Source organism: Sinocyclocheilus anshuiensis, unplaced genomic scaffold, assembly GCF_001515605.1.
Source record: "Sinocyclocheilus anshuiensis isolate Anshui unplaced genomic scaffold, SAMN03320099.WGS_v1.1 scaffold2090, whole genome shotgun sequence".
Classification (NCBI taxonomy): domain Eukaryota; kingdom Metazoa; phylum Chordata; class Actinopteri; order Cypriniformes; family Cyprinidae; genus Sinocyclocheilus; species Sinocyclocheilus anshuiensis.
Genome location: NW_015560626.1, coordinates 441,800 through 458,961, shown reverse-complemented (window position 1 = coordinate 458,961; position 17,162 = coordinate 441,800). Strand labels below are relative to the sequence as shown.

The 17,162-nt window shown below is 34.6% G+C and overlaps 1 protein-coding gene across 1 annotated transcript in view; it reads right to left on the bottom strand.

Moving 5' to 3' along the window:
* Window positions 1–1,218: 1,218 nt before the first annotated feature.
* LOC107681931 (uncharacterized) overlaps window positions 1,219–17,162 on the bottom strand; it is a 101,193-nt gene continuing 85,249 nt past the window's right edge. The window contains exons 13-14 of the mRNA XM_016478304.1: window positions 10,427–10,543; window positions 1,219–2,593 (exon numbers count right to left, since the gene is read on the bottom strand). Of these exons, the coding sequence (XP_016333790.1) occupies window positions 10,509–10,543 (35 nt within the window). The 3' untranslated portion in view covers window positions 1,219–2,593; window positions 10,427–10,508. The remainder of the gene's footprint in view (window positions 2,594–10,426; window positions 10,544–17,162) is intronic.

Genomic DNA, 17,162 nt, shown 5'->3' with positions numbered 1-17,162 from the left:
AAAGATTCGTAGAAAAAATATAAACGTTGGACTCTGTGGTCGATTCTGTGTTAAGGTAAGGCATGTTATTCGCAATTATGTGTTGTGGCTGGGTTGTTATAGGTCTGCGTGACTCTCGATGTCTTAGGCCTAGTTGAACGGAGGAATTATGGTATTCTTCTGTAGCCTGACGACGAGTAACTTTACGTTAACCGTTGTTCATGTGAACTCAAAGACAGCCTGATGCTTTGTTTATAGACTATTTGTGGGTGGCTGTTTGTTGTTTCACCTATCAATTCGTGTCGATAAAGTATAATAGGGTAAATCCTGTATAGTGACTTATCCTATATAGTGCTTGCATAAAGCAAGTAGTGCATACACCTGTAGCTGTTATGTATCTTTGTAAGTCATTCTACATTACAAAAGCCGCTCATCACTATCTAAGCCCTCTTTTGAGGCACGCGCAAGCGCACGAACCCCCCCCCGTTATAAAAAAACAACAACAAGTGTACTCCCCCATAGTCTGAAAAATGTATCCTAACGGGATCCAAAACACAAGTAATACATTTGAAATCTCAAATAATATCTATATTATATGAAATATTATATGTATAACACAATTTTATATGTAAGACTACATAATACAAATAATCAATTTTGTAAATGTCATGAATTATAAATCTGATTCATACACTGCTCAACTTGAAAAAGAAGATAAAAACAGTTGTTTTAAAGTACCACTTTCGCGTGACAACAACACAACACCTTAAATAAATCTTAAATAATATTTATACTATTATATATTAATTAGATGTACACAATTATTAAATATATTTAATATTATAATAAATAATATTACATTGTATATATATATTATTAATATATTTAATACAATTTTTTATAATTTAATACTTTTTATAGAGGACGATGTGTACATATAATATTAATTCTATATATAAAGATTCCTAAATGTTCTCAAACACATCTAGAGGGTTTAAAAAAATAGAACAATGAAACTGTTGTTTTAAAGTATCACTTTCACCTCACAACAACACAACGCCAGAAAGAATGTTCAAACAAAAGTTCCAAATTGAATAAATCTGGAAATCACTTCTTTAAAAGTTGTTTTGTTAGGCAAGAGAACAGCAAGGAGACTGCAAGATGCAAATCTAGGCTTGCTTTGTTTTTGACAATAATTACAGAAAATGAACAAGAAGAAGAGTCCTCAGTCCCCTGTGTTCTGCTGCTCTATTAATTATTCTGAGGAGGACAGATGTTAAATTGCGTATGCCCATCAGCACTAAGACTTTCACAAGATTTATCATTCATGTAAATCATGAATAAAATATTTCCTTGCCAAGAGAAAATGTTACATCTGTTTGGTGCATCACAGACACCATGATGCAAGAAAAATCCGAACTGGAAGACTCCGGTGACAACCTATACGAACACAAAACTGACAAAGTTTATGGAACTAAAATGGTTATTTTTTTCCTACACAGCATGAAATTAGATTAAACAGATGTTGAATTCATTAATATGAATAAAGCCGTTTTAATTTTGTTTTTACTGCACATTTGCATAAGACTTTAGTTATGTACCAAATAATTGAGACGTTTGCCTCTTGACTTTGGAGTACAATTTTGCTGTCCAGCTTTATGTTGATACTTCATTATTCTCATGAATATTCACAAGCCAAAGCCACTTTAATACAGTGTTGTGAAAACACGGACAATATTTGTATTTCTTTTCACTTCGCATCCGCCCACAAGCTTCGGAGGAATAACAGTTTTTTCTTTCTTTCTTTTTTTTTTTTTTATCACCGTAGGCCATTCTCGTCTAATGCGAAAACTCACTGGCCAGTGGCTATAAATATTCTTTAATGGCTATGAAACTCTATTTTGCATTAGTTTTATTAAACAGATTTTTTGTTCCCATGACATCATCATATATAAGCCCGTCTCCATCTCTCAATCAAAATACGCTTACATTTTTGTTTCAGAAAAAAAGCCCAGTTTTAATAAAACGCGCTCAAGATGCTTTGCCTTCCTCCGGATGCATAAATAAGAAAGCAGTGACAGACAGAGTGTCATCTGTGAGGAGAGAGAGGGAGGGAGGGAAAGAAATGGAGCATCAATGTTCCAGGAGGAGGAGGACGAGGTCAGGACACGAGTCGTGGGGACGTGGCCCTTTCGCGTCGCCCCCGGCCACCATCACGTCGGCCTGCCCTCGGAACAGACAGCCAGGCTCTCACAACAGATGGAACTAATGATGCGCAACAAAAGAGATCATTTCACTGTGGTCCTGGGGAAGCCACAAAGAGCGCTGGGACATTTGAATGATAGGGCCAGCCAGTCACTAGGGGTTAGATATGGGAAGCTTTTATGGAGGTGGAAAAGTGAATAGAGGCTCCCTGGCCCTCCTTCGGCCCCTTTGATGTCTCTCACAGAAACAGTGCGCCACTTTTTAAAAGGGAAATATGAAAAGTGGAAGACTAGGGCCTCTGCCAATCTCTTTTTCATCCTTTTTTATGAGCCTTGTCAGCAGGAAATCCCGTTTTTTGAAGAAGCATGAGTTCATGGCGAATGTACAGTTTGATGTTCTTGTAGGAGCACTGAGGAATAAAAGACTGGAAGACAGTAATGCGCTCATTCAACATTTCAAAAAGCTTTCAAATAAACTCAAGAATCAACAATAAAGTTTTTTGTTTCGTTTTTTTCGTTTGCCCTGCCAACAATTTCACAGGTCCCACCACAAAGAAGCTTATTTGAATAAATAATTAATTATTAAATAAATAAAGACCATTAAATCCTTATGAACAAAACAATAAAAATAATAAATATATACAATATAAATATATTTTAATTAAAATAATTTCTTATTTATAAATAATATATTTATATATAGAATAAAAAAATTATTAAATTAATATTACAATTATCTATCTATCTATCTATCTATCTATCTATCTATCTATCTATCTATCTATCTATCTATCTATCTATCTATCTATCTATCTATCTATCTATCTATCTATCTATCTATCTATCTATCTATCTATCTATCTATCTATCTATCTATCTATCTATCTATCTATCTATCTATCTATCTATCTATCTATCTATCTATCTATCTATCTATCTATCTATCTATCTATCTATCTATCTATCTATCTATCTATCTATCTATCTATCTATCTATCTATCTATCTATCTATCTATCTATCTATCTATCTATCTATCTATCTATCTATCTATCTATCTATCTATCTATCTATCTATCTATCTATCTATCTATCTATCTATCTATCTATCTATCTATCTATCTATCTATCTATCTATCTATCTATCTATCTATCTATCTATCTATCTATCTATCTATCTATCTATCTATCTATCTATCTATCTATCTATCTATCTATCTATCTATCTATCTATCTATCTATCTATCTATCTATCTATCTATCTATCTATCTATCTATCTATCTATCTATCTATCTATCTATCTATCTATCTATCTATCTATCTATCTATCTATCTATCTATCTATCTATCTATCTATCTATCTATCTATCTATCTATCTATCTATCTATCTATCTATCTATCTATCTATCTATCTATCTATCTATCTATCTATCTATCTATCTATCTATCTATCTATCTATCTATCTATCTATCTATCTATCTATCTATCTATCTATCTATCTATCTATCTATCTATCTATCTATCTATCTATCTATCTATCTATCTATCTATCTATCTATCTATCTATCTATCTATCTATCTATCTATCTATCTATCTATCTATCTATCTATCTATCTATCTATCTATCTATCTATCTATCTATCTATCTATCTATCTATCTATCTATCTATCTATCTATCTATCTATCTATCTATCTATCTATCTATCTATCTATCTATCTATCTATCTATCTATCTATCTATCTATCTATCTATCTATCTATCTATCTATCTATCTATCTATCTATCTATCTATCTATCTATCTATCTATCTATCTATCTATCTATCTATCTATCTATCTATCTATCTATCTATCTATCTATCTATCTATCTATCTATCTATCTATCTATCTATCTATCTATCTATCTATCTATCTATCTATCTATCTATCTATCTATCTATCTATCTATCTATCTATCTATCTATCTATCTATCTATCTATCTATCTATCTATCTATCTATCTATCTTTTCACAGGTCCCATCACAAAGAAGCTTATTTTAATACATATTTAAATAATTAATTATTCACTAAATAATTTATATAAAATAATTATTAACAAAACAATATATATAATAATCTGAATTAATAATAATATCATATATCATATAAAAATGTAGATATATTTTATTTTTATAATAAGTTTTGAACACCATATTAAAACTCAAGTTGCCTCGTGCCATCCTTATTGTTAAAAAAACATCACTATATATATATAAAAAAAATAAAATTAAATGGAAAATGTGCAGTTTTTATCAGTCAACCTCATCTGACCCTTAAAAATTACATTCACTGGTATAACGTAATGTCAGCATATTTTTAGGTTACCTAACAAAATACTTTTTTAATGTAGATAAATTCAATAAAATTACTACTGAAAGGGACGCATGCAAATGCACATTGTTCTATAAAAATATATCTGCATAATTCCAAAGGCTTGTACTCCAAGAGCATATGAGTTAAGTGCACAAAGAGCATTCTGATATCCATACAGCCTAGATTTCAATGACAAAAGAAATCCCATATATCATTCACCTAGGGGTCCATTCAGACCATGATACCACACTGTGGGACACCATCATTTAACTTCAGTTAGAACATTGAGGAAAGGGAAAAGGGCAAAGGTACCCTCTTTTTCTAAAGCGGGCTCTTATTTATTGGCTTACTCTGCATCGTTCAGATCAAAACAAATGAGCGTTAACATCACTTCCTCCCAGTCTGAACAATAATAGACTAGTTCAGCCAAAAAAAGAACATTCTCTCATCATTTACTCGCCCCCAAACCTGTAATGTAAAGTAAATGAGTAAATAATAAGAGTTTTCATTTTATGATGAACTATTTCTTTAAGTGCACATCAAGCAGACTGGGCACGTTCCTTCTACTGTTTGAAAATAAACAGAGGAGGGAAACAGCGCACCTTCAAACACCTAGGGAGGGGATTTAAGTAAGATGTGAAGCGTTCAGTAGCTCAATCCGCTTCCCTACTTCCATACTGTAGATATCAGTGAAAGTTCAGACTGATGCTGACATGAACAGAGGAGCGTGTCGTTATTAGCGGCAGGTTAGTTCTGATAACACTATCAGCCTCCTCCCCCCGGGCCAGCGGTGCTGGGCCTAACCCTCGAATAAAGCCGAAGTGTCTCGACTCCCTGGCACATTAGCTCTGATTACAATGACCTTCATTATATCTGCTACCCTTATTTTACACATAGAGCACAGCGTTCCCTTGGGCTGCACACTGCAGCATAAAGGAGAGGAGGTGGGGCGGCCCGCTACAGGAGGATGCGTGCGTGGCATGTGACTAACCGCAACCACGGTGGTCCTGCATAATATCCTTGGCCGAAAAACAGGATATCAGGCCATTGTGCAAAAGTAAGATAATTGTTCCCAAAAGAACAATGCTTGGAAGAGGTGCAAGATAAAATCCTTGTATTTCAATTGTTTCTTATTAAAAAAAAAAAAAAGTACAATACCTATGTATTCACTGTCAAAGTACACTAAAAAGAATGTGGAAACACATGTCTTTTGAGCATTTCATTTCAAAATAATTAGGTTGGGTTTTTGATTCAATTGAATTTGCGATTTAAACTGATTCAGTTTGATTAAATTCAGATTTGATTTTAATTCTTTTGGGTATATTTAAGTTATAATATCCATTCTAGTTACACAATGAAGAAATGCTAAATGTTAAATCTCTGCTACTGCTTAGAGTCATAGTGTTTCAGAATGATTCAAACTCATCTTTTTAAACTATTCATCAAAAGAACTGGCTTTAGGAACAGACTACACTGGCCACGCTGTATGTTTTGAGTCACTAAAAACCACTGGTTTTTAAGAGTCACTTATAAAAGAATCAGACTACACTGATTGTGCTGTATGTTTCTGATTCGCTAAAAACAACCAATTCATAAAAGTAATTTAGAAATGATTTAGAAAACACTGGTTACACTGTACCTTTTGATTCATTAAAAACAACCGGTTCCTAAATTTCTTTTTTTTGTGAACCTATTTGTTTGTGTCTACACTAGTCGCATTTCCATTACCCTTCAGAAATTGCGAATTGAAAATACACCCAATGGAAACACGTCAATTTCTCTAAAACTCCCATATATCGCAAAAAAAAACATTTTTTTATGCTCGCATGAGTTGGTTTTTCAGGCAATTTGAAAAAGGAATATATCGCAAAAACTCAATACAAACAGTTTTTTGCATATACAGGTCTTTTGGCGTACGCAAGTCACATGATCATTCTTTAATGTACTATAACCTCCAAGAAGCACCTCATACGTGGCCGCTCTCAAGCTCTTTCCTTGCCATTAATGCTTGGATACTGCACACGTCTGCAGCGCATTATAGCTCCGACACGGCCACCAGCCACTCTAGTCAATGCTTGCGTTTATCCCAGCTGCGCCGCAGCACATTTCAGAAGCGTCCCAGAAGTGGCTCTCCGCACTGCTTCGCTAAAGATACACGCATACATCTCCTTTGATTAAAAATAATGGCTAGTGCGGTGGCTGCAACATACATAAACCTACCAACATCCGTCACAATAACTTATCGCGAGAGGAAACATTTATGTTTTAGTTGCATAACATCAGTTAATGGATATAGGTTTTTTTATCAACATTTATAAAATATTGCAAAAGTTTTGCACAAATCTGTAATGGAAACCCAGCTAGTGTTAGTGCTGTATGTTTTGATTCACTAAAAAGAACTGGTTTATAAGAGTAATTTGTTCATGAACTGGACAACACTGGCCGCACTATGTGTCTTAGATTCACTAAAAATAATTGGTTCACAAGAGTCATTCATTCATGAATCAAACTACATTGGACATATTGTTCCTTGCCATTATTTCACAGTACATGATCTCTTTTTTTTCCTGCAAACTCACATTCACAAATCAGGTCAAATATTTTGCTATGGTTTTAAAGATTCAGTGGTGGTGAAGACAAAGATAATAAAATATACATAAATTAAAGTTTTCCCTAATACTAAAACTACTAACCAACAGCACAAATCCATATTTTATATCCGCCTGCATCACAGGAGTCTTGTATACAGGAGATCATGATGTCTTAATATGCCTACAGACGCATAATGCCGGTCACCTCCAGCCTGCAGTCAGAGCCAACGGATGCTGGCAGCGACTCTACGAGGAGAATGGAAGCTGGACCGGGGCCCTAACGGAAAGCTTGGGGACTCTCGTCACCACTTAGCATACGGCATGCTTGTTAACTTCAATTTTCTGCTCATTCCCACTCACAGGGCCGCAGGGCTAACATTCTTCAGTTCTTGGCAGACGCACCCTCTGGCGGGGGTGACCACCCCCTGAACGGCAGGGGAGTGGGATAAAGATGCAGAGTGCGGCCCTCAAATCTCCCCGCTCATCTGCGTGCGCCTGCTGGCTCTCGCAGCATCCTTCTCGCTCTCCTGCCAGGTGCCTCCATGGCAGCCGTTACCCATGGAGACCTGCCTCTCCCTATTCACTTAGCCTGGCTAACCGAGCATCGAGCAGCAGGGGTGCGAAGGGAGGGAGGAGGGCTTCGGTGCAGTCTGCAGGGGGCCGATGTGTTTGTTTTGTGGAGAGCGGTCTAGAGAGCTGGCTAAATCTGCTTGTTTTGGATTAGAGGGAATTGGGAGGCTGTAAGCACTGGTTTAGGTGATGACTCCTCAATGACTAGTTAAGGAGTACAACACCTGCCAGACCAGTGAGATGCCCATAAGGACAGAAATACAGGAAAATAATGTCCTTATAAGCTGTTTTTTTTTCTGGCATGCTAATGTCATTAATGAAATTACCAACAACAAAAAGTGCTTCATATATTATTCAGCTTTAGCTCCGAAATCCGAATCCCAGACATTATTGACTATTATTGGATTATCTGAAACAATCATTTTCTTTCTAGATTTTTCTTCTTCAAAAACATTGTACATGTACAGTTTATATCCTGCGCTGTTATTTTTTCTCTCATCATATTTTCATCAATAGTATATTTTAATTAAAAACATTTTATTGTCATCATGATTGGCACTTTTTAGTCTCATCATTGTTAACAAAAACAATGATTTTTTGATAGTTTGTGGACCAATTCTTACTAAGTAACTATTAACTATGACATTTGCCTCAATAAACTCATAGTTTGCTGCTTATTAATAGTTAGTAAAGCAGTTGTTAAGTTTAGGTATCGGATTAATGGATCTAAAATATGGTCATGCAGAATGAGGCATTAATATTTGCTTTATAAGTACTAATAAACAGCCAATATGCTAGCAATATGCATGCAAATTAGCAACTAGTTGTGAGAACTGGTCTCTAAAGTGTTACTCGTTTTTTTTTTTTTAATTCAACAACAACTAAAAGGTGCGCATCAGAACAAAAATAAAATATTTTAATTAAAACTGCTGAGAAAAAATTACAACCTGGTCTCATGGCAAAAACGTACCCGGGGGCACATTTTCGCGAAACGCGAAATACGTACCAATAAGTACATATCACTGCAGTTTCCAAAAGAAATGAACACTAAAGGCAGTAAAACTCCGACACCTTTTATTCCTTTTCACACACATTTACAGAGTTTCGATTAATAAAGTGTAATTTTCGCACAATTACTTGAAGAATATCATGTTATGACTTCAAAACAATTTTAATATGCTGGGAGATTTGAAAACTGATGCTTTTGAACGTTAGCACCGCACATATCCAGCTTCATATCAATGGGTTTTCATCAACGGTAGGTTTGTTCGGTAGCTCACGGAGTACGGAGACGTACTTGAGAGGCGAGGAGCTGCGGTTCGAATATAAATAAGTTCAAATGACACGGTTGCATCAACAAATGCGTTTTTATATCAGTTTTGCATTTGTTAACACTGTCGGGTAGGTTTAGTGTTTTAGCGCCACTCAGTGGACATTTCTCTTTGAAACTGCAGCGAAACATGCAGTAAGGTACGTAAAAACGGTGTTGCAGAAAAGTACACAGACGTACGTATTTTTATGAGACTGGGTTGAAAAATTACTGCTGACAAAAAAATTGCCAAGAAAAAACATCAACCATGCACTAACAATGCTTTATGAATAATAAGAACATTATATAAAGAATATGATAGTTTCAAATAATCCAATCATATAGAATAATATCAAGGATTCTGTTTGTGAACTGAAGCTAAACAGTGCATAAACACTGGTTTAATGAAGTACTTTGATAGCGGGTTAATTAACTCACCCAAACGCATCCTATACATATGAGAATGTATAGGATGTTTATGTATACACAACATAAACATATTACAACAAAATTACAAAAGTGAACTTGAACTAGGCTAAATGCTAGTCAGAATGTCATGCTATAAATACAATCTTTCTGTGACTAAAGCATCACAATGTTATTTCAGGAACTTTTTACACAAGAACAGTTTTTGTTAACGAAACTGAACTAATTAATACAGGTGCAGAAAGATATTCACTATATTAAATATTCAATATATTTAAGCTCGGATGATTCACGCCAGTTCCTATATGTTTTATTACTAGATAAAGTTGCATTTATGTCTCAGGATTGTATTTATGGGTTTAGAAGCGGAACTAGTGGCAGATGAACAGGCACCTGGTGAACGTTGAGCGCTCCTGGGCTTTTAGGGCTTAATTAATCAAGGCCTCTGGGTATTATGACATGGCTGGGCTTCTCCGTGTGTGTGACTCAATTAAGTTGTTTCGTGAACCAGAGGTGTGACTTCAATATTGCTTAGAGTCGCGACTATCACACGAGCTGTGGTTAGCATTAGCGCTTTGGGTGAACTGAGGCAATTCCAAACATAGTCGTATCTTCATCTGCTTTACTGACAAAACACAGCAAGGCGAATGCACTGAACAGTTACGCTACTTTAGCATGAGTTATTTCAGCATCAAAACCTGCATCCTATTCACTAACCATGGCAATCCAGCCTGACTAGCCATTATACGTGCTGGTATAAAGTCAAACCATGCATTCATAAAACAAGTCATTGTTTACCGGCATAATTTGTATAAAATCAAACAACATCAGTCGGCAGAATTCTTACTGAGTACTACACAATGAGTCTACACAAAATTACGAGCCGAAAACCTCTTTTATGCTGACTGATATTACTGTTTTTAGGTAACTGGCCAGTTAAATAGTCATTAGCAAACTATAGATGCATTATGGTACATTGTGATATTGACCTTCAAGATATATTGAGTCCTCCAGTTTTGTCTCAGTCCTGTGGGTCACTGTCTTCTTCTTGCCAACAGTTAGCTTGCATGTTCACACTAGACTCTTACATAGCTGTCTGTTGACGCCTGTTAGGACACAGAACAGTTATGGGTACATATTTTACTACCAAACCATAAACGCAAACAAAGATTTTGATGAACTTTGAAAAAATGCCTCCCATTCGCCACTTTGACAAATCAACATTCGGTTTGTGTAACCGTTTTTAATGCATCTTTTTATACCAGTGCTGTCAGTGGCTTGTATCGTACTCAGAATTTTATAAACAGCGCTGTTTCCGCAGCACAGTAACTACTTTCATTTCATTGTAAAACCTGTCAAAACTCCAATTAGATGTTTAGAGAGAAAAATACGACTTTCAATTTGCCCAAACAAACCACTCCGTAAGTTAATAAAAAGGCATTATCATCATTCTTGTGCTCTTATTAGATTGTGTGTTTATGCATGCTATCCTTTCAAGAGAAACAGGTTTGTGGGTAAAACACCTCCAATTAGATGTTTAGAGAGAAAAATACGACTTTCAATTTGCCCAAACAAACCACTCCGTAAGTTAATAAAAAGGCATTATCATCCTTCTTGTGCTCTTATTAGATTGTGTGTTTATGCATGCTATCCTTTCAAGAGAAACACAGGTTTGTGGGTAAAACACAAGGGGAGTGTGTAGAGTCTGTAAAACAGATTTCATGAGATTGAGTGATAAAAAGGAAATGCGTAGGTTTATTTCAGCATGTTAAATAGCTTTAATATTTATTTTTTAACCAGGTGAAGTCTGTCTCATTTCATATACATATCAATATAAAACAGATACCATGTATACGATGAGTTATTTTTATTTATCCTAAAATACTGATGCACTTTAATAAGCTTTTTATTTTAAATAAGGGCCGAAAACAACAGAAACAGAGGCTTGAAATTCCAAATTAAAGAACAGACTAATAATCAGATGATTTTTTTTAGATCAGATAAATACACTAAAAACATAATAAATAAAAGTAATTATTGCAGCTGGTAATTACAATGCTAATTATATTGCTAATTAGCTTATTGTGATGTATACTGCGGATGGGGCCTTCACTACGCCTCAGATCACACAGAAACAAAGTCAAAACGGACTTCAGCCTAAATGATAAGAGCACCACTGAAGACAATATGTTTGTTTTAATATTATCAACTGATTGCATATTAACATTCAAATGTCCTATCGGCAACATATTCCCACTGTCCATGTGACCATTGTGCAATGACATCATTGCGAAGACCTTTGGTCTTACAAACTGAAGAGGTTGATTAATCAGGTCCTCAAATTATTCCTTTCTAAAACCATCTTGGAAGATGGCCCAAATGGAGAATGAACTTGATTTAGAGTGCCAGGAAAGGGTGGATAGATTATAGTCCTCATATAATCTCCTGACCCTGGAGTCTGAGGTAAATGTGGACTCAGAAACATGCAACACACATACTGTAACTGTACACACCTGAATTCAACAGGATGACTTCAAACACTGACACACATTATATACTGTAAATACACACTAAACCTATTGCACACAAGTCAATAGTATTACATCAAATGTCCTACTACCACATATAATTACTACATGATATAACATTATTGATATATTTATCCCTCTCCTCTTTTTGTCTGAAAAAAAAAATGTGTGAGCGTAATGCAATGACGTACATTACAGTTCAAAAGTCTGGCATCAGAAAGGTTTTTTTTTTTTGAAAGAAAGAAAGAAAGAAATTAATACTTTAATTCAACAAGGAGGCATTAACATGCATGCATGAAATTTTTTTATCTGCAATATAACAAAGAGTGAAAAATTTAAGGGGGTCTGAATACTTTCCGTACCCACTGTATATATGAATGTGTGTGTGTATATGTAAAAATGTTTTAAAAAATCTTACTAACCCCAAACATTTGAATGGTAGTGTAATGATACTTTGGGACATTGAAGTGTTACATATTGATTTTAACTTCCTTAAAAAGAAGGAAAGGCTTAATAATACCTGCATTTAATAAAACAATTAATTAATCAATAATAAAAATAATAAAGCTAAATTATCACATTTTGGGAAAATAAAGTTGTCAAGTTTATATCTTGTTCTTTTTGATCCAGAAAGCAGAAATAAGCAAAAACCAAACAAACAATGACATGACAGGAACGCTTATTGCATGCTTTATGAGTGTGATATTTAACATAAAATTATTCACTTCATTATGCTTGAGGACAGGATGACCTGTCGTGACACGAAATGTTTTTCACTACATTTTTTAAGCATGATCTCACAAACAAAACAAAAAAGAAAAGAAAAGAAAAGAAGAAAGCACACACCCAAAAAGGCACAAGAGAAACCAATCGTTCTTACTGATGCCTCGATATTAAATAAATGAACGATGATTCATTTACGCATATGCGTATTACCGTAGGTATGATTCAGAGAGATTCACACTGAATAAATTCTGTCATTGCATTGATCTGGATATTTATCTCCAGATGGGGGGATCAAGTATGTATTGTGAACTTCAGAGTATATGAAGGCATATGAAAAGAATAAAGAGTGTATGTTTGCATTGCCAGGTAACCATCGTGTTTAGATCCATGGTCACCTGTTATTCAGGAAAACCTTATCTAGGTTTGTCATTGTTCAATAAAACAATGAAACAACGTTTATCTTTCCAGAGGTTTACGAAAAGAGGGTGGCAAAAAAACAACAAAAAATGGCATTTTAGTTCAACAAGGAAAGGGTTAGAAAACATAACATACCCTCTGATAATACAGATAAGACACTGTGTCAGGAATAAGGAAAGTTAATGACAGAGTCTGTTCATCCCTCAAAATGAAAGAATGAATTTCTGGGATATCTGCTGATCTGTGCACGCAAATAACAACCTGTGACTACAGCTGCATGGTTTAATCACAGCAATACAGGGAGGGAATATGTAACATGCCAACTTCTCATTATCAAATCCAAATTAATAATTTTCCTAATAATACACCACCTGTCTACACCTGTGCAATTTTCAGCACATTGCGGAAAGAGAGAATGCAGGTTTAAACACATTGGTACAGGAGTGTTGACATGGGCTTCACTATAAAAAAAGATCTGAACTGTTACATAAAATCTCCCTCGGTTCTCTTGTGTGATAACAACAACACAACATATTTCCAAAACTCAGGGTTAGGTCACGAGCATTCAAATCAGAGTCTGAACAAGAAGAGCTGGATTTTTCCCCAAACCACACTATTTATATCAGGTACCTCCCTGACTTACAATCAATTATCGTTGTTCTCGAACACACATGAGAAGGAACAAGTGACTACAGTTTTGTGAACGTTCTGCAATGTTGATTGAGTCATTCATACCCATCGCACATCCGCAACAAACAAGTTGGTTTCAACTAAATCTTTTCTGAACGGCGGATCTGAGAGGAGAAGGGATCAAGCTTTATTCTTGCTCCAGATGTAACGTGATCATTCGTTCTTTTTATCTATTAATGATTTCAAAGGCTTCCAACCATTATTGCTTTTATTCTCTGGAATAAAACCCAGCTGCTCTCTTTGTAGTGAGTCTGTGTGGGTGTATGTGCTTTTGGTGCGACATGGAGGGGGTTGGGAGGGAGAAGAAGAGAGAGGGAAGACAAAAAAACAGTTTTTTCAACAAAAATTTTCACATTTTACACTCTACAACATATTACCGATGAGTGTTTTTACAAGATATCAGAGTGGTAAAATTAATTAGCGTGTAACTCTGAACAAGACCCTACCAAACAAACTACATAAACAAGTTATGACAGTCTGCAGAAGGAGTACAATTAGGTCTATAGTTTTTTTTCAAGCAGTTTAAAGCATTAAAAGCACAAATCCTGCGTATCCTCTACCATAAAATTAGCCTAGCTTGAAATCTAAATTCATACAACACTGGCATAAAACGCTGAACTGATATTCAGTTCAATGCTTTTAAAATGATTTTGCTTAATTATTAACTCATTTTAATGTTAAAAAGGATATTTAGCTGTGCAGTTTGTATGCAATTATTAGAGAATGATTTTCACCCTAACTTTCCTTAAAAAAAAACACACACACGCAAAGACGCAACATAATTTTTGAGCTCTGTTGTATGTTGAGGAAAAAAAACTGTAAAATTTGTGTTTTTACACAAATTAAAATCTCAAACATACAACTTGGGCAACTGTTACCAAAGTTTTTTTATTTTTTATTATTATTGTTGTTGTTGTCCCTAATAAAAAAGTAATATATATAAAATATATTTATTCCATACTAAGTATAGTTAAAATCAATTAACATATTTACTGACATATCGCTCAAGACTGATATAAAAATGATAATTAAACTTTATTTGGGGTACTACTTGTGCACAATGCGAATTTCTTAATATTAAGCCTAACATGTGTTTTAATGTCACTATTGATGAGGATTGCATGATCTTTGAATAATATCAGTCTTTAAATGCAAGATATTTAAAGTTTACCTAAAGTATACTTGCAATAGCCCCACTTTAGCATAATCAAATTTACTACTTCTGCACTACTTCTGTAACTGAACTTCAACTGAAGTGCATTAAGTACAAAACTAGTTGTTCCAATTTAGCAGACCAGTCTAGTCTATTTTATATTTGGGTTTAAAAAAAAAATAAAAAAGACTATTTTGTACCTTATTTGTGGAAAGTGCCTTATAGAGTTTGTTGTGTGCGGTCTCAAACGGTGCAGTGTACCTAGAAAGACAAATGTGTTGCTTGTGTACTTGTTGATTACGCATGTGAGGAGTGCCGCTGTCTTTTATTGGGAAATTTACACCCTTGGTGTGATTTATAGAAATCGGTAGTGCCCACAAAGCAGTAAAACTCTAATTGTTTCTTCCATTTTTAAAGTCTATCCTCCATTAAGGAATCGGTGGGTAATAAAGAGCATTTTTAATCAACCCTCTCTTGCTGATGGGTTGACGTTTGAACAGTCTCGCCTACCGTACAAGGCAAGCTTTTACTGCTGAGAACAATATAGGCTAAATTATTAGGACATCTCATAAGTGACTGGGGTTTTGCAACACTTGGCCCTTTTCTCAACTCTTCTGCTATGATTTTGCAAACATATGCATCTACTGTACAGGTCATCTCTATAATATGTAACATTTTATTTAGGTCATATTGTGGTGTGTAAAATAACGATGTTCATCAGCTAATCCTGGTATGAGTGGGATACATATGACTCACCGCATATTTCAAATCCATCTCTACCTATTTCTTTAAGGAAACTAAAGCCAACATTCCCTGGGAACAAGTTACACCCAACATAGATCAGCCAATATGTAACATACAATTCAGTCCAGGAAGAAACACATTAATATAATGAATATATATGTTTTTTTTTTCTTAAAGGAACTAATACTTTTATTCAGCAAGGATACACAAAGTGCTAGTAAAGTCCTATATTTTTACGAAGGATTTCTATTTCAGCACATTAGATTCCAGCATTTTAAAATAATTTCTGAACGATATATGTGACCCGTGCTGGCAAAAAGAGTCGGAATGCACACAGGCTAATTTTGAGCAAAAGGCAAAAAAAAGTGAAAAATGTCGATTTGGGGGGGAATTTGAGGTTTTCACAAAAATGAGTTCATTAAACCCTTATCTAGTGATCCCAATGCTCCAAATAGTTAAACACCTAAAAGTATCTTTATTTGTACATTTTCTGAGAGGAGTAGCCTACCTTTTCGCTGTTCGCTTCTCACGCTGATTGACATCCAAATCGCCCGCATAAAGACGACACACGATCCTGATACACTATACACAGATTTACAGTAGGCTAAATATATTTAAGTATTCACGCAAACATAATCTGTTATATCTTAAGTGAACGTTTGGGGAAAAACATTGGATGTGTAACATTATATTAGATCTCATTATATTAAGTCTTAATAAAGGCCGTCTGTCTCATTAATGTTAATCAAACATTAAAAGAAAAGAGGGAATCACTCGCTGCCCTTGAATGAACTGCTTTTGTAGTTTTAATAATCAATTTATTTGTAATGAACACAAGTGATTTTTATATTTTACTATTTGTTTTTCTTACTTGAATGCTTTTGTTTAGATGTAAAATGAAAAACGTAAAACACTATACTTGTTTCTTTCTTATATTTGTTCTTTTTCAGTTCATATTTATAACAACAAAGAGAAAATAAAAAAATAGCTATATTGTGATTATAAATCTAGTAATGATTATTAAGAAAAGAAGTGGGGGAAAAGGTGCAGTGTTGCTGGTTGATTTTGCTTTGGAACCTTCAGTAATCTTTAAATCAGTTTTTCTCTAAATTTACTATGCTGACTCCATCGACTTCAAACAGGTGTAGTTTAGTCATTTTTCGTCCGATCCAACAAATCATTCTTAATAGAGAATGTAAAAATAAAAATAACTCATTTTTGAAAATTTGCTCATTGTGACTCATTTTGCCAGCACAGGTCACATATATTTCATGCGTTTCCTCCTGGACTGAATTGTACTATGTTAGATATTGGCTTTACTGGCATTGGGTGTAACTTGTCCTTAGGCAATTTTGGCTTTAGTTTCCTTGAAGAAATAAAAAGAAATGCGCGTGTGTATATATATATATATATATATATATGTGTGTGTGTGTGTGTGTGTGTATATATATATATATATATATAGAG